The 23,677-nt window shown below is 39.1% G+C and overlaps 1 protein-coding gene across 1 annotated transcript; it reads left to right on the forward strand.

Annotated features, from left to right (window-relative positions):
* Positions 1-12,586: 12,586 nt before the first annotated feature.
* On the forward strand, positions 12,587-22,262 carry tmem230a (transmembrane protein 230a). Its single transcript, XM_073478730.1, has 4 exons — positions 12,587-12,712; positions 17,030-17,144; positions 17,432-17,554; positions 21,382-22,262. Exons 2-4 carry the CDS (start codon positions 17,043-17,045, stop codon positions 21,520-21,522), a joined length of 366 nt encoding a protein of 121 aa, XP_073334831.1. The 5' UTR covers positions 12,587-12,712; positions 17,030-17,042; the 3' UTR covers positions 21,523-22,262.
* Positions 22,263-23,677: the final 1,415 nt, after the last annotated feature.

Consider the following 23,677-nt stretch of genomic DNA (forward strand, 5'->3'; position numbering starts at 1 on the left):
AAACAACACATGATAAGACAGCCAAAACAATCTCTGAATCACTAGTGTGGTATGACTGAATCAAGTCATACTACACAACCAAACAGGTAAACACAACAATAATATACATTAATACCCCTGTCTTTATTAAAGTCTGTTCATCAGTAGGTACAATTCAAAAGCTCATTCTCACCTTCTCCCTCCACAGTGAACAGCTGCAGCTCAGCTGGTGGGAGAAGATAAGAGCAGGAACAACACATAATGGGTCGTAAGAAGACAATAACTGTGGTCTGAGTCAGAATTTTGAGAATAAAGTCGGAAAAGCTTGTTTGGATATAATGTCACATCACTCTGTTGCTATGGGGCAGACTGCAGATGGACGGCAAGGAACCTGGACTGCTGTGCGTAGACTGTTGTGTGAACTCATCGCCTCTATAGACTGTCAGAAACTATTTGAATGTGTTTATAGAACGACGCACACACTTTTCCATCTTGTTCATTAATTCTTGATCAATACCATCTCCATATTCAGACTAGAAAAAAATGATCAGCATTTTAATGATTCTGCCCAACACTGTCAATCACAACTGTTTTTAGGGAGTATGGAGTACAATGAAAGATTTTCTATTGTCAGTTTAAGTAGTGAATATCTTATCCTTATCTGTTGAAGAAGTTTTGACTGATGACAAAACAAGTGCTTCTAAATATTAAAACGACCTGAGACACACATTAAGGTGTGTGTCAAGTTGCTCTGTGTAAAGATCTAAGAGATGGTAATGCTCAGAGGCCTGAGGCAGTTGTTTTTTGGAGGAATCATTCGTCTCAAATCCTCTTTCTGAGCCCATCAGCTCATTTGCATAGGTCATGCGAAGTTCTATCAGATACAGACTTTGAGGAGTTGCCCTGAAATGACAGCTTGACAGTTTTGTTCAAAGTTTAGAGAATCACTCCAGCACTCAAAATGCACTTTAGACTTCAATGAGAGTAGCGTTTCTTCTTCATGCCATTTCCTACCCTCCTTGATCTGCGTGATTATCAAATCTAAGCCGAGTTTGCTAACCTGCGATCTGCCGCTTTCAAAAGCAAACTCACTCTGGTACTTCTGTAATAACAGGACAATTTGACTTTGTTGCTCTGAATATTCATTCCTTCGACCTTTATTTAAATCTCTTCACAGATCAGACTCGGTGGTCAGTCGTAACCCAGTGGGCAGGACTGTTTCTGTACTGAGTATTCTGCAGCTTTGTTTGTTTAACCTGCATTAAACTTCTCAAAAAATGAATAAATACATACAAATAACCTTTTTCACTTTAAAGGTCAGATTCCTCGCCCTGAGCAGACGGGCGTTTCAGACCGCCGCTGATACCTCGCTGTAGCGCTCAGGACACCCTCTCATAACTGATGTTCTCTCCCTTTTGCCGACTTCAGACATTAAACTGATTACATTTTGGGAAAATCCTCCTCTCTCCTTTCACTGCCTGGGGAGCGCAAATATTCACGGCTCCTGCCTCCACTTGGCAGAGGGAAATACATTTCGTTGTTATCAGCCTCAGTTGGTTAAACGCTAAATTATTCATAGGGAGGTAAAGGCTTGCCCACATGAGATTAGTGCGCCTAATTGTTCATCCAGTTTGCTGCTCGAATGCAGGAGCGGGGCTGGCTCAACACCAGCATCCTGGAAGATTTCTTAAATGAGAAAAGGAGACCTGACACTCACAAAACTATTTACAGAACTCCTTCAACTTTTAAAATACTTAGCTAAGCAATAATGGCTGCCTCCAACTTCGCCGGTTGGGAAAATGAAAGGGAAATTAGGCATCAAATTGGAAGAAGGCAGCTAATGTTTACTCCTTAGTTTCACCATAAACCACGGGAGCTCGAGCGTGTTCACCCTCTTTAAATTTTATCGACATTTAAGAAAATAGCTATTATCTTATTTTCAATGTAAAACAAACCTCAATGCCCAAAAGCCCTTAAAGTCTTAAAGTTGATTTTATAGCGATTCTATCTCTTTAATCCTAATGAAGACCTCCTGCATGTATAATCAGCAGCTGATGCACCATTTTCCTGTGTTTTCAATCTACAGCAAAAAAGGTACACAGAATCCTCATTGCATTTTTTACATTAGTAAAGATACCATGTAGCACTGTCTAATACGGTGTTTTATATAAATAAAGGTCCTCGTACTACTACTGTCCACAACATTACACAATTTCTAATCTTCTGTAATGTATGAAATATTGCAATAAATATGTCAGCTCTGTTCATTTTGTTTACAAATAAACTATCATTTAACTTAACTTTTGGCTTAAAGGTTCAGCTTGTTTGTGTAAACATGAAGCTGGTATCCTGGCACACAGGGAGCTCTTGGCTAACTGCTCCGAGGCTTTCTGATTTTGTTTTTCCTCTGAGTCACTCTGGAAAAGCTCGAGGCATAAGGTTGTGGGAAAGGTGTGTGTATGTGTGTGTGTGTGTGTGTGGTGGGGGGATATTGCAGTAGCACTGCAGTGGATGGATATTTGTTTGCCACGCTCAACTAGAGAAAAAACCCAAAAAGTTTGCTGAGAAGACATACCAGCATCCAGTGTTTTTTTTTTTCTTAATCTGAAATAATCAATAAATGTATATTAACACTTGATGACTTGTTTGAGTTATATGATAGGAGTCACTGATGCCAAACCAACAGAGAATCATGACACAACTCTGCTTTTTGGCCTCTTTAAGGTTGCTGTTTTGGTTTTGAAGCAAAAAGGTGAACAGTCATGTAGCAACAAGCTGGGAAAAAACAAAAAAAATGAACTAAAAGAGGCTAAAAAGGAGAGTTGGGTGATAATGCTCTGTAGGTTTAGCATGAGCCATGAAGAATCACCATCCAACTTGGCTTTTTAGGCCCTTTTAACTCATTGTTTTGTTTGTCAACAGCTAGTTGTTTTGGTTTTGCAGCAAAAAGGCAAACAGCTAGCTCGTAAAGCAGATTAATGAGCCAGAGTAGCGCATGCATGAGTGGGTCGGCCATCTTGGTTAGCTACAGTATGTATGTCAACATCACTAAGACGTACCACATGCAGCACTGACATTTAGTTAAGTTAATTTAACTAAATAGTTGGTGAGTGGCTACGTAGCAAAGCATAGGCTAGTTGTCAATGCTTATATTGCTGTAATTTTGTACTGTTTGGACAAATTGTACTTCTATGCTTTGGCAATATTGGTCTTATAATTTCCATGTCAAAACGCCGGTCGTTAGTTTATGTTAGCGGACTATATTTCTGAGCTAACGTTAGCTACTGTTGCTCTCTTTTAGCAGGGCGGAGAGAGGTACTGAGACGGGGCAGTGAAGGACATGCATAAAGGCAAGTCATTCGGACTGTCATGGAAAGTCCCTTATGAAGAAATCCACAGTCCAGCAGCATTCACCTGATACCAATCGTCCACAGGCTTGAATGGGCAACCGAGAGAGACGGGGAAAGTCTCATTTTTCATGTCACATTACAATCTGCTCACGTATGGCCAATAAAAAGGTGACGTGCAACATTAACTTCTCAGGTACTGGGTAGCAGAAAAGGCTTCATGTGATGTTGTGCAGTTTTGAAATGCTTTCACTGAATCACCCTTCACCTGTTACTCTGGGACCAACAGGCATGCATTATCATTTTCCCAGTATGCTCAGAAACCTGCTCAATATCCTAATTTGCTGTCACACAGGCAGCAGAATCTTAAGCAAGGAAACAGACACATCTCTGTGCAGCCTTCTCATACCACAGCTCTTTTTTAATAAGACACTGCTGGTGCACTTACATCCATCAAATGTACGACACGCTGTTTTCACTCCCTGTGTAGACATAGCAAGGTAGAGGTTTCAGAGAAGCGATGTCAATCCTAATTTGATTTCCTGTGCGGAGATGCTGGTGGATGCCGGAGACACCAGGGGACTTGTTTGGGAATAAAAGATATAGGGGGGGTCCAGTTAATCGTGGGATGCACTTAGAGACGGGCAAATGGAATTTGAAATGAGCACTTTTTGTTTGATTAACTTAAAAAGCCCCTGGGGGTTGACAGACAACCAGGATGGATACATCAACAGTCGAGACAAGAGGAGGGACATCCAGGCATGGAAATGAAATGAAAGACAGCCCGTGGCATGCAATTAATGGCAGGGACCTGGCTAAGTCAAATTGAGGAATGGCCTTATGATTGCTGCCAATATTGCAGTTGCTACATTTATTTGATTAAGTAAACAGGTAACTGGTTATTTCAGTCCAAACATGTTTGGGTCTGTTTGCTCAGGTTGGATATTACGTTGTCACTGTCAAGGATTCATTAGAAGCATATAGATTAGATAACAATGAAGATGAGTTATTAATTTGTTTATGAACCCTACTTTAAGTTCTTTAAAGTTTAATGGTTATTAAATGGTTATGGTTATTATATATATATATTACAGTAAACAGTGGATTCTCCCTTTACTTGCAATTATGAATCATTCATTATTAAGTGAATGTATTCACATGAGGCTCACGTACATGCACAACAGGTTACTTGATGCATATTGAAGAACTGCTGATCAAAGTTTAATCCACCACTGCTCAAAGGGGAACTAAATAAACTAGTAGACATAATAAATAAATGAAAATAAATACATGTATATCTTCCAAACATATAGTGTACAGTACTTGCACATGTCAGTAAAACAAACCACCAGAGACATGCATGCATGAACGTACAAACTGGATTCTACAGATGCATTCATACTGTACACTTACACAGTCTGCAGATATGTGGCCAAAAATAACCCTTTTGCATGAGAAACACACAAATATGCGTACATGTCCTGTGCACACTGTGAACACACGACACTCTGTAGATACTTAAATCTGCTGCATGAGCAGATACACTCACTGAGAGCTGTAGAGAGAAGTTTGACTATGCGAAACTGGTTAAAGGTTAAGTTCACACAAAAGTTTTAATTCAGTCATTAATCATCCCTGTGCCGGTGGAAAGTCAGGTGAGGTTTTCTTGAGACTCTTTCAGAGAGATGTTGATCAGAGTTTATGGTCATTTTGGTGGCTTTAAATATGTTTGTGTTACACTATGAAGGGTTTCTAATATTTAGTCTACCTTGGAAAAATAGGGAAAGTTTCAAATGTAAAAACAGTGATAATATTAAAGGTGCAATATGTAAGAATCAGCCACCTTCTGAATTCAAACTCAAAGCAAACAAGTGGCAGCATATCGCCAGAGAAACTGCTAACTGTAGCTACCATTAGCTAGTTAGCTCAGTTAGCTGTGCAGCTAGTGATCCGGATTGAGAGCTCGGAGCACCAGGGGAGTGCTGGTGTTTGCACCTCACAGTGGAGCTTTGGACCAGGACGGGCTGGGGCTAGCTGGTTAGCATGCTAACTTCAGTAGATATCTCTGCGACACAATACAAAGATGTCAGAACATCAAAACTTTTATGTCTTCACATTCTGTTGAATTTTTTAAAAATTGTTTTCCACTAAAATTCTTACATATCGCACCTTTTAAGGCATGAAATTGAGGAAATGTTGACCATATGACATCATAAAAAATGTAAATCCTAAGATAATATATTTACTTTATGATTCCTATTTTATTCATTTCCATCATTTTAAGGGTAACAAGACGAAACCCTGTTCAGAAATACTGAGCAGAACGAAGCTATATAACACAGCAGACACGATACGGGCCGGTCGAGGTGAACAGCATGTCCTGCCAGCTCTGCCACAGTCAGCGAGGCACCGTGTTCATCTCAGGAGTTCTTCTTTATGACTGCTGGAGCAGAGAGTGAACATGTCGTGAATATAAAGAATAGGCTGGTGCAGGCCGTGTAATGTTTTCCATGGCAGCAGACATACCTTGGCACGAGTCTGGTATTCATTTTCAGCCCTTTCTGATGACCAGTGACTGAAACAGGTTTTTGTGTTATTAAAGTGCCACGGGGCATTTGACAGATGGTTCACTGCATGTGCTCTGTGTACCTCAAGACTTTCTGTTCACTTGATCCTATCTTTTTTATTAAATGTATCTGACTGGCTATTAAACAATAAAGAAAGTCTGGGACTGTCTGAGTTTTTTAAATACCGGCAAAATCGCTGACCGGACGTTTGTAAAACCTCTTAGAAAAGTGTTTTTCTGGTGTTGCTTGGATTTTAGTTTGTTCCCTGAGTTTAATACTGTTCATGACTGTCTGCGTGGTGGAGGGGCTGGTGATTTACTTTTTGATTTAATGTACAAACAAAGAAATGTTGCTGATCTGTTACTTGGGGTGTACGTGGCATTTCATCCTTTTCCCCTCGACTTGCCCAGTTCTGTCTGGATTTCTCGCAAGGTAGCACATAGTCTGAACTGTGTTGTCTTATTTATGATAGTATAGAGTTCATATTTGAGCACAGCAAGTTCTCAGTGAAGGTCCCTGGTTTCCTGCCATCAATAAAGACAGACAGACAACTCCAGGCTCAAACTGTTCCCTCTAGTCATATGCTTTTTACTCTTATTAATGCCGGCGGCTTCCCAAAATGGTGTGGGTGTGGATGTGAAGGAGTTATTGTGATTTGTTCTTGTGAATAAAGGATCCTCACAAGTCAATCTCAGAACCCCCAGGCTGTTGTCTGATGACGATTTAGACTCTTGGGTCGACAGCCAATGTTTCTGGGCCTCTGATGTAGCCTGCACAAATCTGGATGGCAGATAACAGATATCCAGGCCGGGACTTCCTACTCATCATTTTGACTAATCTCTCTAAACAGATCCCAACAATTGAACGCAAATAAAGTAAAAAATAAAGCTTATAGAAAAGCTTAATCATCATCAGATGATTTATTGATTTACATATTGACTATATTAGTGAGGTAATAATGCAAACTCAGATTTTTTCCATAACCGAATAAACAAGCTGTTCTCAGAGGAAAATAAGGTCCCAGAACACTGTTTGAAGCTAGAAAGGTGGCAGGGTCCACCACATATAAACAAAGTAAAAGTTGTGTTGTCCTTTAAGGTCAGTTTGTTTCATGCCAGTTTTAACTTGCATAACTGCCATTACCAAGCAACTGCATCTGTTAGCTGTAGTTTACATGTATGAAAGGTACTAAAATAAAGGTTATTTTGTTTCAGTATACAGCTATTAAAGGTGCAATATGTAATAATTTTAGTCAAAAACATCCAAAGATTAACTAAGCTTATCAACAGAATGCGACAAAGCATGCTAACTAGCTAGCTCATGCCTGTCACAGTCCAAAGCCCCTGAGCTAACTGCTCTGGGCTCCCAGTATAGATCACTAGCTGCATGGTTAACTGAGCTAACTAGCTGATGGCAGCTACAGTTAGCAGCAGTTAGTGGTTACTCTGGTGAAATGCTGCCCTGGGTTGGTTTGGAATATGGATTCGACGGGTGGCCAATTCCCACACATTGCACCTTTAATCTCACACAAATAGATATTGTACATTACTGCCTAGCTGAGCATCCTGCAAGCAGCTTCGTTTAAAAAAGAAAATTTGTATTAAACACACCTTGGATCTTAGATCAAGATCTTTATTTTCAGGAGGTGGTGGATCCAGCTTTGGTCCACAGGGGGCACCAGAACCAACACAAAATGAAAGTTCCTTGTGGCTGCTTGCACTTTTCATGTAACACCATCATCATGTCAACATTTCATTTGCCTTTCACTTTGGTTTATGACTGAACTAAACATTTCCATCAGCCTTAATGTACTTTGTGTTTTGTGCTAATTAGTTTATAAGTATATGTTAGCGTGCTAAGGATAAACCATGAACATTACTTCATATTAGCACTGTCACTACGAGTATGCTGGCGATGTTAGCGTTGTTCACAGACTACAGACTCTAACGTGTGTAGAGTCTTAGTCTTCTTATTAAAACCCTGTTAATTATACACACTGTAAATAAAAGCACACAATCTGCTTGAGCTGTACCTGGAGCTCTTACGTCTGTGAGTTGTGCAGCTTCGTGTCTTGTGTTGGAAAGATAAAGATAACTTATTTATAATTGTATCAGTATTTCCCCAACTGTGTGAACTCTCTTCCTCTTCCTATCTAATTCTGACTCCCGCTGATAGACATAATGCTGCCTGGAGGAGGGTGGCTAACGCTGTGGATAGTCTGCAAAAGCTGTTGAGATTAATTTAGCACTGAAGCAGTCATTAGTAATATTTTAGATATGATCTGATTGGAACACACTGCATTCCTCCAAATCAGACTGATAAATGTTTATAGCGGCTTCAAATCTAAATGTCTGTATCTGGCAAAGCTGATTGACTCAGTTAGTATAAGTGGTTGACACATGATCACGAAACCAATTTCAGTCGGAGATCGCTGCTTTGTGGAAATGTGTTGCTGACAGTGGGGCCTTTTGAAGCACATACAAGATAATGGGGTAAAAGTCAGTTAAAGTAATGAACTGCCAGTATGCAGATGCACAGGGGCGGGAGGCGGCTGGGTGAAGTAATACATCTTTAATGAGGAAAATATTAATTACATTACCTGCAGCGATCCCCCAGCAGGAATCATAAGCGCATCCCCTGTGTGCATTTACGCATGAGGCACGGCAGCTTAACTTCATTGATTATTTACATGTCTCGACAGGCCGACAGGATCGCTCAGAATCTTGTTTTAAATGATGTTCTTCTCCACATCCTAAAAGTCTCGCACACAATCCGTGTTCAAAAAAGAGCCGTCCTCGTGATAACTACGGGGCTCCATCAGAGCTGTCTGAATGCGTTTATTTCAGCCACTAGAAGTTTCACTCTGGAGAGTTTCCTCTGTCCTGTCAAGTTTATAACTACAGCTTTTAGTTTTGCTGCTTAAATGTGCCACTATTTTTGCTGCAGTGACATATTGCATGCATGGAAACATTTAAAATACTGAAAGCAGCCTTTCCTCATCATTAAAGTATGTTGTTAGAGAAAGCATTCTGTATAGAAGGGTTTAATTCGTGCCGGATCCTGCCTTCTTGAAGTTAGGCTTTTCTTAAGTCGCTTGTTGGCCTATTTTGGATGGATGGAAAAATGATTTTAAAAAGAGGGAGAGGGAAACAAAAAAAGAGAAAGCCATCGGCTCACTCAGTGATGCCTGAAGCGCCGCTGTCCATCGTACTGAAACAGAGTGGGGGAGATTGATCGATAAACAGAACTGACTTGGTTTTGTTTCTTAGCCCGCTGGCTTTGGTTGTTGTTCAAAATAAAACTTTGGGTGTGGAAGCAATCCACAGACAGAAAGGAGACACCAGTGCACCAAGTGCAGGGATGGTGAGAGGGAGAGAGAGAGAGTTTAGTTCAGCTATCAACATAATAACATTGCTCTCTGAGGTCATTAAAACAGGTAATAATTGCTGGTCAAATATTAGCCTTCCCCATCCTCAGCCTCACCCGCTGGCTATGCTCTCAGCTCCACACAAAAGAAGTCTTGCATCTACCTCAGATTGTTGCTCATCAGTATACAGGGTGGACTGGTTTTTCAAACTACAACACCTTCTAATACTCAAAGGGGCCCTGTGAACACATTTACTTCTTATTCTCAATAAACCTTCTCAAATGTCTGGTTACCAGGGCTGAAACTTACTGTCGAGTAAAAATGAAGACAGATTTAGCAACTACATGGCTTATTTCTCGCCTAAAATGTCTTCAGAAACAAGTTTCAGTGAACTATGTTCGTGACAGTTTGTTTCCAAACTAGCCGCCATGTTGGTCCGGTTTGGAGTCCCGGAGCGGACGGCCCACGAGTGGCGCTCGTCCAATCAGGTGCAGGCATTAAGTGTCTGCAAGGGTGTAGCCTGTGGTGGTCAATCATCCAATGCTAGGAAGGGCCGCATCCAAAAGCGCAAGTTTGACACAGCAGGTACCACCTCTAGCATCACTTCTTGAGAGTGCAGTAGTATAAAGAGTAAGAACAGTCCGAGTCAGGGGGTGGATGGGATGATTGGACAGGTCATACACTGAGCTTTCCTCCTGAAGACCTGGGTTCTGTTTGTGACCATGAATCAGGAGTCATTTGTTTTTCACTTATGTTACATAACTGAGTTAAAAGTGCAATATGTAAGAGTGTAATTAAATCAATTGTCAATAGAATTTGAAAAAATGGTTTTGACTTTAGGTGTTGTGTTGCAGAGATATCTACTGAAGTTACCATGTTAGCCGGCTAGCCCTGTCCAAAACTCGCATGCTAGCGATGTAAACACTAACACTCCCCTGGTGCTCTGAGCTCCCAGTCCGGACTGCTAGCTGCACAGCTAACTGAGCTAACTAACTAATTGCGACGACAGTTAGCAGTCACTCTGGTGATGCTGCTGCTGCCTGTTTGTTTTGAGTATGAATTCGACAGGTGGCCAATTCTTACATAGTGCACCTTTAACGTACATAAATGACACAGCCACTCCACTTACATGAGTTCAGTAACTTATGTAACTTCTGTGTCAGGTCATGACACCAATAATCTGTTGATCTTTACAAATTAAGACTGATGTCACAGTGCTGAAGGGAAGATCCTGTATCCTTTATTACTGTACGGTACACAGCACTTGACTTGGCGTCATCTTTAATTTGAACAGTGCTTTAATTATTACGTAATTCACTTTACTAACTGACCTTTCATGTATTAATTAGCCTTTCAGTTGTCATCTGTGGCTTGTGTAACCTGTGGTAAAAATAAGTGTGGACTTTCTTTTTCAACTTTAATTAAGATCCACACTCGAAAGAATCATTGACAGTTTAGTGATGAACTAAATATTGTTGTTGGTCATTAAAATAATCCTTGGTCAATATTAGCCTTCCCTACCCTTGCCTCACCCGCCGCCTGTGCCACAGTGAATCTCTTTTCTATGACAGAGCTTAAAAATACAAAGGAGTTTCTGTGGGTTTTGAAGAGCGAGTCATCCTTTCATTGCACAAATTGAAGTGTCATCATACAAAGAATAAAAAGCTGGTGGAAATACTGAATAAATGTATTTATTTATTTGGAGAATCACAGCTCTTAGCGACAGCGATAGCACCAGCCATCAGAACTCCACATCAGTTTACCACTAATTATCTGACTGACTGTCACGACAGGCGATTCCTCTTTGTAGAAAGCTCAGACTGAGGGATCTTTTTTTCTGAAATTACTCTGCCATTTACTTTCCACTTAACTAAAAAGCTGCAGGGGCAATCAACAAAATAGACTGGAATGTGATTACAGTAGAGTATGAGGGGGAAAAACAGAGTTTACAGTAAAAGGTAGGGAGCTACAAATAAAGAAGAGAGAAATGGAAATTTAACAAAAGAAAAAAGCTTAGGGTGACATGTTTTTTGAGGACTGTACGTGTGGGATTTTGATTGGACATATTTGTCGAGAAATCCTCAAGACAGAAACTTAAAGCAGGCTATTAGACCATGCAACACTCAATAGTTTATATGATGATAAAGTTCATTTTGTTATTTGATGAAACAACATGTGAAGAAGACAGGGCTGCTTTTTCAATCACAATCAGGAAAAGCAGTGAAAGAGAGGAGAGGAGTGTTGCTGATGTGAAGACAGGGAAGGAAACACTTTTGGACAAGGCTCAAGATGTAGCTTACAATTTATTTAAATTCTGTTATTGTATTAATGTAAAAGTGTCGCAATGACTTGAATATTGCAACAGGTTTATGCTTTTCTGTGTTATTCTTGAGGTTTTGGCATAAAAAAACTAATCAGAATTTGTTGGTAGAATGTATCTTATGCATATTTACCCATTTACTGTGCTTAAATACAGGTTTGTGTGTTTGTGTTTTATTCTAATTGTTACAAACTCCACCACTGTTCAGAGGGAAATGTTTTTATAGACCTACAGTACATTTTAATCTTTTATGCCATTATAGCCTTTTTTCACAGCTTTAGTTATTATAAACTTTGCAGATTAAGAGTTGTAATACTAAATACTATAACTTTAATTTTAAGTGTATAATATGTGAAAAATATTTAGATGACATTTAAATGAAGGGAGGAATGAAACGCCAGAATATAAAATAAATAAATAAATGGCTCAAGTAAATAAGTAAATAAGTAAATACATATGCCATTAAATCCACCAAAATATAATTGAAAAATAATGTAGGCATTAAAAAAGGAAAGGAGGAAGAATACAGAAATAAATAAGAAAATACATACAGTAAGTAAATGAATACATTCAAATATGGATAGATTAATAAATAAAATGGAAAATTCAATGGGAAAGTAAAAAATAGTTGAATTAATACAAAGGTAAATACATAGAGACGCAAATTAAAGCAGAAATATCAATTGATATATTTATATTCACATTTTCTAAATTAACTTATACTTACATTTATTTTAAATTTGGTATATGGTATAAACCTGGACCTGCTCATTTAATTCCTGCCTTCAGAGTAATGATCATTAATAACAATAATAATCAAATTATAATAATACAATAACAATAACAACATCAGTGAAAGACCTGGATTCTTCTTCCATCACACCACTGATCATTATCATTCTTGATGACAGCAGTCAATCAGGATGTGGCACACACCTGACCTGCAGCCTGTGAATCATCTCACTCTGACTTCAACAGGACAAGAAACAGGACGCGAGGTTACTGCGCATGCGCAATCCTAGTAAATAAGGAAGTTGACGTAGATTTTCCAAGTTATGAGTTATGTGGCAGCGCAGAGGAGCAGTGTGCGCAGCATAGAGACATTTATGGTGTTTTTATAACTCAATTGAAGGTAAGAGCGGAGAGGGGGGAAGAAACGACTTTTAACTGCTGTGTTGGCTGCATGTCGGGTCATGTTAGCTAGCTTTTGAGAGCCTGGCGTTAAGCTAATTCCGCTGCAGCTAATTAGGCTAGGTGGGAGTGTTTATCTGACATGTCGTACAAACAAAGAAACGTGCGGGTGACTGAGCAGCGAGCATGAGTTATAGTTGTTGGCTGGACAAAAACCTCAGCTACATGTTATCAACACACAGAAGCTGCTAATGTGTTTTCTGTCAGTAATTAGCCCTGTGTAATACTGATTTAATTAACAACACGGAGGACCTAGGTTCAAACTGTTTCCGTTTGCTCTGGTTTCTTCAGCAGTGTTTTACCGTGTACACCTTCAGGGGACATCATATTAACACATGGTACAGTTGCAGGAAAGTTTAAAAGAAGTGTCATATAGTATACTATACCTTAGATTTATGTAACTGCATTCAATAATACCTGTGCATAATGCTAATTAATTACACAAATCAGTCAGAAAACTAATGTTTGAGCATGTGAGGATACACAGATGTCAAATATGCATGAAGTCAGATTTAAGAGAACCAGAGTAGACAGGATTTTAGGACATTAATCCATATTCAGCCAGTAGTTTCCCTGCAAGGAGTTTTAAAAACTAATTCTGATTGGTTTCCTCTTGTTCTCTTTGTTTAATTAAGTTTTTAATTATTTATTTAAAATTAATTGTTATCTCCCTTTCCTTATGGTCCACAAATTATTTTCTAATCCTACCCCACACTGCCACAGTATTGCCTAGTTCTGGTGTAGAAACACTAGACACTGTATTGTTAATTAATTATTTAAAAACTATGAAATTTAAAGACACAAGTCTATCAGAATTTGTCTTTCAAACACAATATATATTTGTACACAAGTTCAGAATGTAAACTCGTCCAAACCCTCAAAATCACAGAAATGAGCCTATACTAACGACATGACCTCATTTTCCTCAGTGATACCTGCAGCTCCTAAGGGAACCATACTACATATATAATACATGTTTATATATGAAGTAAAATCTTACTAGATCATTTTCATCTTTCATTAATCTGTCGATTTGATGAGTTTTTTGGTCTATAAAATGCCAGAAAATTAGTTTCCCAAAGCCCAAGATAACTTCTTCAAATGTCTTGATTTTTCCACAACGCAAAGAAATTTAGTTTACTGTCATAGAGGAGTAAAGAAACCAGAAAGGAAAAAAAAAAAAATCACATTTAAGAAGCTGGAATCAGAAAACTTAGATTTTTTTTCTTGCACACTGTCTAACTTGCAAAATGTCATTTATTTGCAACATTTCAGTAGTAGACCTTTATCAGACAAAATGATTTTGCCTGGTTGAGGTCTTACTTTTCAAACCGATAAATCAATTATCAAAATAGTTTGAGATTAATTTGATAGCTTATAACTGATTGATTAATCAAGTAACTGTTTTATTAACAGCTTTACATTTTACAAAGCACAATTAAACACAAGTAAAAAGTAAAAAACTGAATAAATAAGGAGAGAAACAAGTCAAATGCAGATGCTTCCATGCTGAATGGTATGAAAATAATGTCACCAGATCTCAAGCCAATTGAACACCAATTGGAGATTTTGGAGCAACATGTTAGACACTGTTCTCCCCCAGCATAATCAAACATTAGGGAATAAGTAGCAGTGAAGCTCTTCTGGAGGCTCTTAGTGGACCAACTACTCACTATGACACCTAATAATGGTTTATCACCCATCTCATTTATCAGCAGCTTTATCTAAATATATTAATAACAGAAGACAAAGAACAAGATGCAACAAAATCAACATGATCCAAACAATCTTGTAGGTATTTCCACAGAAGGTTGTGTCTCTCCCTCTGTAACCAATCCAGATGACTATTGATAAATACTCCCATTTGTTTGTTGTCTTACTCACATAATATAGGGACATCCAGAAGTCGTAAACACTTCCCTCCATTTTATGTAAAATCCACAGTATTCCCTCGCTGCACAAAGTGCTGCAGCTTCGCAACAACTATAACCTGGAGCCTTCCTGATCATCACAGAGGCTCTGTGGCGAGTTGATGTGACAGCTGCTAGCAACACAACAGAATGTTTCTGAAAGCTCCTCCATACTCTGTTCAAGCAGGAACAACAGTTTTTATTCATGGATTTACTCTCCCTTGGGGCGGGGAGGCTCAATTGCACCGATGCATAGAGCCAAAATCTCCAACGTAAACAAAACTTTAGCCTTGAGGAAGATCGGATCTCATGCTCAGTCACACACACTTCTCTCTGTGTGGAGTGATAATCTGGTAAAATTATGAGTCATTTGTTTTTATTGATAATCACTGGCTTGTCTGGAATAAGTACATGAAATATAATTATGAACAGCAGTATCCCTCGTGGCTGAAAAGGAGCATTAGATTAATACTGATTTTTCTCCACGAAAAATAATTGACATGTGATTTCTCTCCCCCCGTGTGATTATTGGTGTCTTGAAGGTCGAGGAAAAAGTCCCCAGACCACTCAGACAGACAGTGTGCTGCAAACATCTGCTCCTTTCACAAGCAAATACGTTAAAAAGAGACACTCGGCCATCTTGACCTCGGTTAAATAGTGAGAATGAACATTGATGAAATACAAAGAGCTCACTTACCTACAGTCACCTTTTTAGATGTTGTCTTGTTATTTTTTAAAAAACTTACATATGCCCAAAGCAAAGTTGAGTGGCAAAACATGTCAGACTAGGGCTGACCAGTATATCAATATTATATCAATAAACTGTGGTATGACGTAACTGTTGTCTTTTGTTTTTAAGGCTTCATAGCTGTAAAGTGATGTACTTTTCAGAACTATTTTCGAAACTTGCCTCAACCCAATTAACCTCAAATTCCACCAGGCATGTCTGCGTTGTGTTCGGGCTGCGACAAGGGCGCCAAGAGCCGACTGTGGATATTCTAGACAATGCTTGCCAATTGAGAAACATCCCATAAGTGGCTCTCTGCTCTGCTCTATGGAAATAAACGTCTCCTCTTTTTGACAAAAGCAGAACGAAGCTGTGTCGAGCTGCAAAGAGCAGATCTAGCCAGGCAGGGAGCCGGACACAGGAATGGCATAGTGCATCCAGTCATTTGTAAAAATTAAATCGCCTGTGCAGACACAGGATCTACAGCACAACAAAGCTGGAAATATTAACAATAAACATAATTAAAACAGACAAAAACAAAGAAACCATTTAACTACATAACCTGCTCACCTGTGGTAGAAGCACAAACATTATTTATCAACCATCTAATTGCGTTTATGTTTTGTCAAAGTACCAGTAGTCCATCCAGTATTGTCACAATATCAACGTTGAGGTATTTGGTCAAAAATATTGTGATATTTGATTCTGTCGCCCAGTCCTAGCATTTATGAAGTTATGAAGCTTCTGGAGAGAGTTCATAGTATCAAGATATATTGTGTATCACGATATAGCCTAAAAATATTGCAATATTATTTCAAGGTCATGTCGCCGAGCCCTATGTCAGACTTTATAAATTTGTCTATCATAAGACTTTTGACTAGCTGTTTATATTGTAGTGAGGCGTTATGGCTAGTGTTGTTTTAACCCATTACGTTACAAGATTACTGCCATTAAAAAGTAACTTTTAACATTTTCTACTGAGAAAAGTTATGCTGTAGAGTACTTTAGCGTTGCCAAAAATTAAGGTAAAACCCCTTTACAACTCTGCGCATGCCGGTTATATTGTCCAGACAGTGTGTAGCCAGCTGTACATGTACCTTTGAGTGTATTGACTCTACCGTCATTTTGTAGCTGTCTTTACAGCCCAGCATGGAGGACAGAAACTGCAAATGCTTCAGGGATTTTCTTTTATTTTTGTGGCAACAAAAGGAAAGAACAAGACTGCAGTTTTTTTTCCAGTAACAGACTAAAAACTTACTAAATAACGTCTTACTTGAATTGCAGAACTAACGCCTTTAAGTTACTCGTTACAACAAAAAAGTAATCCGAGTACTCTAACGGATTACACTGTAACAAGTTAGCCCCAACAGTGTTTGTGGTTGAGGCTCCTCATTTAGCCATTGAGTTAGTTTTGATGCTCCCCACATTGATTTATGTCATTTGGCTTACATGGTGCCCACACAGCCTGGGTGCTGTGCCTAAGCCTTATAATTGTAGGGAAAACCCTGAATATATTCCTTCAGAACACAGCTGAGAAATAAGATCAGGGCCAGAAATCAGAGATTACCGTGGAGATATTATGGATGATTGATTACCCCTGCATGTCTCTCTGTCCAAACAGCTCCTGTGCCATAATGAAGGCAGCTAGAAGCAATATGTTGGGTGCTGGAACATCCAACAACAAGGTCAAGTATTCACGACTGGCTGCTGATGACGAGGGTTACATAGACCTACAGGTGAGACACCTGTTCTTTTGCTCTGGTTACTGACATTGTCTCTGATGTGTCATGCAGCTCTATGGATCGTGCAGGAGCCTGATAATCAGTAAATCATTCACTTGCACACAGGCAATTAATTTGAGTTAAATCCCGATGAATGAATGAATGAATTCCTGGAAATGTGCCAAATCCTTTTGTGATTAACCAGAGGAGATATTGAGGAGCTGCAAATGAACAAGTCTGATCAGCGTCTTGTCTCTGTCTCTGTCTCTGTTCATTGTCTCGAACAATTGAACACTTTACAGTTCAAGAAAAGCCCCCCAAAGGTCCCATACAAGGCGATTGCACTGGCAATATTCCTGTTTCTGATCGGCTCCTTACTGATAATCTTCGGAGCTCTTCTTCTGTCAGGAACCATAAAAGTCGAGGTGAGTTTGGTCGATTGTCATAAAATCTGTTCAAATGGCAAAATTGCACTGCTGAGTATCAGGTCCAGATTTTGTCTGAAGTCTGTACAGCCAGACTGTAGCTAAAATGTGTCCCGAGTGTATACATTGAAAAACTATTTCTTGTTATTTGCCAAAAAGCTTATTGTCATGCGTGGTACATTTTCCCATAATGCTTGGGTGCCTTAAAGCTGACAGTAAATACCCTGACAGGCTTGTTCTTACAATGAATTCTCCTGAAAATCCATTTGTGACAGAAATATTTGTGTCTGAGCTGCCTCCCTCCCTCCTGTCTGTTCTGAGTTAATTCCTGTAGGAGGGTAAATCTCTGTTTATGTTGCTCCTGTGTGTGAGCAGCTTTACATTTTTGGTACATTTATGAGTCCAGAATGTGTCTTCATACACCACTGAGGGCAGTTTGATTAATCAACCCTTTCTTTAGGTTGTCTTGGATGCATCTTGGTGTTAAAAGAGTAGTTTGACATGTTGGGATTGTGCTTGTTTGCTTTCTTGTTGAGAGTTACATAAGAAATATGATACCACTCTCATATCTGTTCACTTTAAAGGGACAGTTCACCCCGAAATCAAAAATACATATTTTTTCTCTTACCTATAGTGTTATTTATCTATCTAGATTGTTTTGGTGTGAGTGGCCGAGTGGAGATGTCACGGTGATGTCACGGTGATGTCACGGTGATGTCACGGTGATGTCATGGTGATGTCATGGTGATGTCTGCCTGCTCTACAATATAATGGAATTAGTTGGCACTGCTCAGGGAGCCAAAAACTAAACTGCAATGTCTCTTTCATTTTTTTCAATTGAAAATGTCATCTTCGTGTGTGTGTGTGTGTGTGTGTGTGTACCATGAGAAATGTCATGATAATATAATCAAAAAGCTTTGTCTTCTATGAGCAAAAAAAAGACAATCATGAAGAAGCTGAACTCAAAGCCAAAACTGGCAAAATAAAATATCCTAATTCTTTATAATCACCCAAATACAAGAGCCGTTGTGTTTTGTTTATACCTCAGAATAAGCCTTTTATATATTCAGAGGGATCAGGTCCACCGTGTTTCTACAGTAGCCCACAATGGACAAACCAAATACTGGCTCTGGAGACGACATTTCACGTTCTCCATGAGTTGTGTTCAGTTGGTCACAATCAATACACAGCTAGATGCCACTAAATCCTACACACTGAACTTTAGCTCTACAGACATTCTATTACAGTTTTTGGTACTTGACAGTTTTCAACACTTGTTGTACTGCGGTGTGATGACCAGCCCTACTTTTGAAAACCCATCAAGAAAGCTTACACAGCCTGTAAAATGTCAGCTCGAGCAGTAATTAAAACGCTCACGATGCCGTTAATCTTGCTTTTAAATAGCTGTAATTGAACAGTTGTCTTGACATTTTCCTGCCTTGCTGCCAGTTTTTGTTTGTGCTGTGCTCTTGATTTTCCTGGCCATATTTTTTTTTTTTGCGTGTTTGAATATAACTAATGATTTTGATATTTTGAACCATGGAGTGCCAAATTTTGGTGGAGCCCCTGCTGGGGTTTCAGCTTCCCTTAATTCATGCCTACATGTGGGTGATAAAAGAGTCTGCACACATTATATTTGTAATGATCAGTGGGAGGTTAATGTTAATGTTTTTTTCCAGTCTGCACTTTGTGTTTGCAGAAAATTTGAACTGACATGAAGGCAGCATCAGAGTATTTGAACTGCTACTTGCCAATTAGCCCACACGAGGTGGGCACAAGCAATTGAAAATCAAATAATGAGTTTTGGTTTAAAATATTTGTCGTTTAATAGTTTTTGTTTTCAGCTTTATAGAGTGTAATTGTGTTTTTGTGCCTGTTTGTGTATTGAACTGGAGTGTTTCTGGTGAACTGGACCAATGTCAAGGTCTTCAATTAGCATTCTGAAAAACTTTTGAGCCCAGTCAACCATTGCAGTTGTAAGAGAAAGGAAATGAAGCCCACATTAAAACAAGTTAAGCCTTCACTCAAACTACATATTAGATATGTAAGAATTGGCCATCTGTCAAATTCATACTGAAAACAAATAGGGTCAGCATATCACCACAGTAACCACAAAGTGTTGCGAACTGTAGCTGCTGTTAGCTAGTTAGTTCAGTTAGCTCAGTTAGCTGTGTAGCTAGCAGTTCGGACTGGGAGCTCGGGGACCAGAGGAGTGTTAGTGTTTACACCACTAGAAGGATTTTTGGACATGCAGAGGCTAGCTGGTTAGCATGCTAACTTCAGTAGATATCTGTAATTCTTACACATTGAGGAGTTTGCTTGTGCTCTCATGTAAATCGTAAATGCTCGTGCTCTCATGTAGATAGCTCAATAGACCATATTCAAACTGTGGTCATTTTCTGTTGACATCATGCTCAGGGTGGTAAGCTCAAATTCTAGGAAAATGTTATGCTGCTGTGCATCAGGTTACAAGTCGTATAAATGTGGGGAATTGTTGTTATTTTACTGCTTCCTGATTGATCAACAACTGATACCACAAAGGATGTTATCCGGAGTTACATTGGGCCATATTTCAAGGCGAAACAAAATTGATAACTCATTAGCTAACATTAGCATTCAACCACTTCTTAGCTAATGATACTGTTTGATACTGTCACACAGAACGATAGGAAAGTTATAAATTAATTCTAAAATATCAGCGCACATCTTGGACACATGCATTTAATCCTAGAAGAGAAACACACTGGATGTAATCAAACGGTTATGTTAGCTAGTAAGTGGTTGAATGCTAACGTTAGCTAATGGGTGTTAAAACATGTTGTTTTACTTTGAAATATGGCCTGATGTCCCTCTAAATTTCACTATCCATCATCTTTTCAGTTGCTGACCAATCTAGAAGTGGTGAAATGATAACAATTTGTCAGATTCCCTACATTACTATGTTACAAAGACTTGCAGCCTGGAACACAGCAGCATAACCTTATCCCAGCATACATGACGTCAGAGGAAAATGGCTGCCGTGTGAATAAGGTTTATTGTCATCACATGACTTAGAAGTACGGAAACCTCAATAAAGTGACTGATGACAACTGAACCAACCTCTTTTAATGAAGATCACTAGATGCAGTTGAAAGCATGCAAAAACACAGGAAGTGAACTTGTGAAAGATTTATTTATGTCAAACTACAAAAACACACATTTCAGTGTATTTAAATGTTGTTTTGTAACTTCTTTGTCATTTTGGTGAACTGTCCCTTTTAAACCCACCTCACATACATCTCAACACACACTGTATGAGGGGTGAGACAAATGTAATGTTTAAATGCTCAACAATAAAATGATAGACGCATTGCCATGGCCAATGCAGCAGTCCACCCTTTAAAACCCACAGGGAGAGGGCTGCAGTAACTCAGTGCACAAGACTGCCATCTGGTGGTGAAATGAAACACTTGACTTGGCGTTGATAGAGACTGCCTGTGCCTCCTGGTGGTTAGCTGCTATGTATATGAAATGACTTATGATAGAATGATTTACATGAAACCAGACCTCAGAGAGACGAAGCCATCGAGCCTGTGTGCCTCCTGCACAACCTTTTCATTCAGAGGGTGTTTACATCGAGCTGGCAGGCGATGTGTAGATAAATATGTTAAAGCCTTCTGAGCACATTAAGCACTCTGTGATGCTTCTCCCAACATCTCATTTCCATCTAGAGTATTCCAGTATGTGATGTTTGTCAGTAAATAGATGTGACTCAGTCAGTAAATATCCACCTGTGACTCCTCATCACAGCTTGTTGTTGTTGTTGTCGTTGTTGTTGTTGTTTTCAGCATCCAGACCGCACCATTCCTGTCATCATCATCGGGCTACTGGTTTTCCTTCCTGGATTTTATCATTTGAGAATCGCATACTATGCCGCCAAGGGTTACCGGGGTTACTCCTACGACGACATCCCAGATTTTGGCGACTGAGCCAAACGACAGCTCCTGATGCCACACTGTTCAATCAGAGACTGTTGCCTGACGTTTACTTTGAGTTTCTGAATGTTCGTAGCAAATAAAGCAAAACTTTTATTGCCGTTCAGCATTTTAGCGGTTTTGCTTATCGGTTTTACAATTTTGTGTTGTTTACTCACTGCTGTGTTGTATCATCCTCAACACAAAAGCTCGACAAACCGTAGAGTCTTTATTTATCCAGCAACAGCAACCAAACACTTGTAGTGATTGCATCGAGTAGAAGATGCCACATCTGCTGCTTATCTGTGACAGTACAGCAACATGTTGCTCATGATGACTACTCACCACACTGTCAAGACATGATAACCAACCTCAGATGAGTGGTGACACATTTTATAGAGACTGCACAGATGCCTTTACCTTACTACTGCTTGAAGTCCGTGACCCGGGTTACTGAGAATCTTTCTTTGCACAGTTTCATAGTCTATCTTTAACAAATATTTAATGTAGTCAGTATGATATGTGAATCTCTGGGGGCTATATTTCTCCTGAAGGATTATATTTGCAGTACTATCCAAAGAGTGATTACTTTGTTGAAGAACAGTATATTTTTGAATTGAATGTATTACTTTCTGTATTAAGTATTGCTGTTTGTGCATATTCATTTGGTTTTGAATATCAGAAATATGTATTTTTACATACATTGCTTGATTAAAAAAGAGAAATAAAAGTAGAGTTCTGATGTAGAATCTGAAGTTTTGTTTCTGTCATTCTTGTCACAGTTGTCTAAGGATGTGATTGTGACGGCACGCTATGGAGGTAAATTGTGCATTTAACCACTCACAAAACAAACTTTATTCATGATACTTACACATTTCTATAGATGGAATTAAACTAAGGACATTTACTCAAGTTCTTTAGTTTATTTAAGAAGAGACTGGTAATAAAAAAAACATACACACGGTAATACCTTAGTAAAAATCCCAGAATTAGCCAAAAAGATATTTTTTAACTAATCCCCTGTCCAAGGCCTTTAAAAGACTTGACCTGAAATATGACAAGAAAAGAGAACATTTGTACATTGTCTCATATTTTGGTACATTTATTGCCAGAAAATTACTTTTTGACACTTAAGGTCATTTAATATCAGATACTTTAAGACTTGTACTCAAGTGCTATTGGTATGGGTGACTTATACTTCTACCAAAGTGATATTTTAACATGATATCCTCACCTTTACTGAAGTATGACTATACGGTAACACTTGATTGTAACCGTCATTAATAAATGGTACACTTATAGTTAATAGTTGTATATGGTAACAATGTTAACAATCTTAACCATCATTAACATTGTTAACAAACAATGTTAATGATGGTTGTTATACAGTGTCACCACCCATGGTATACAGTTTATACATGTGTTACGGCCACAACAGAAACAGTTGGCTCTATCTTGGGGGCCAGGACCCAGAACTTCCCTCCCTAAAGTAAGTAAAGACCACATCAACTAAACTAACAAAGCCATGAAAACAGAACCATCAGACCTCCATCCTCAAAAACAAAACACAAACTGAGGACAGAGACAATCTGAAAAGGTCAGGGCTGCCTGGTCTGTAGAAAAAGAGCTCCTTCACCTCCACTTCCCTTAAATATGAGGCGGAGCTACTTGACTGATAGGCAGAAAACAGGAGGGATCAGCGTGTAACACATCACATATATGTCAATACATGTATCATTTTTACTTTAAATTGTTCTTTTGGTACTTAAATACATTTAATATGAGATACTATAAGACTTTTACTCCAGTCAAATAAAAAAAGCAAGTCTCTAAAAAGCTTTTTATCTATAGTACAGTCTATTTAAACAGCTTCCCCCCCCCTGTGTGCAGTCAAAGGTCCAACAAGTGTGCCTCTCCCTCCCGGTGCTGGCCACCAACACCAGGTAAAGGACACCCTCTTGTGGTTACCACCTCACTGGGTGCCATCAGGGGGATTAAGGGGCTGAAACAAAGTCGCCTTTTTATCTGCTGCCTGCACAGACACACACTCTTTTATTAAAGCTTCGACATTAAAGGCTTGTTCAGTGAGCGTGGACCTGTGTTTAATGTGGTCCGAGCCTTTTGAACACGAAAAGGAGGAGGAGTGGGAGGAGGGGGGAGGAGAGGAGAG

Source organism: Pagrus major, chromosome 12 (genome assembly GCF_040436345.1).
Source record: "Pagrus major chromosome 12, Pma_NU_1.0".
NCBI classification, from domain to species: Eukaryota; Metazoa; Chordata; class Actinopteri; order Spariformes; family Sparidae; genus Pagrus; species Pagrus major.

Bases quoted from the DNA above. Each gene is read 5' to 3' on its own strand.
- tmem230a (XM_073478730.1), top strand. From the start codon at position 17,043: ATGAAGGCAGCTAGAAGCAATATGTTGGGTGCTGGAACATCCAACAAC. The intron at 17,145-17,431 runs GTGAGACACCTG...AACACTTTACAG, and splicing joins AGGGTTACATAGACCTACAG to TTCAAGAAAAGCCCCCCAAA. The intron at 17,555-21,381 runs GTGAGTTTGGTC...TGTTGTTTTCAG, and splicing joins CAGGAACCATAAAAGTCGAG to CATCCAGACCGCACCATTCC.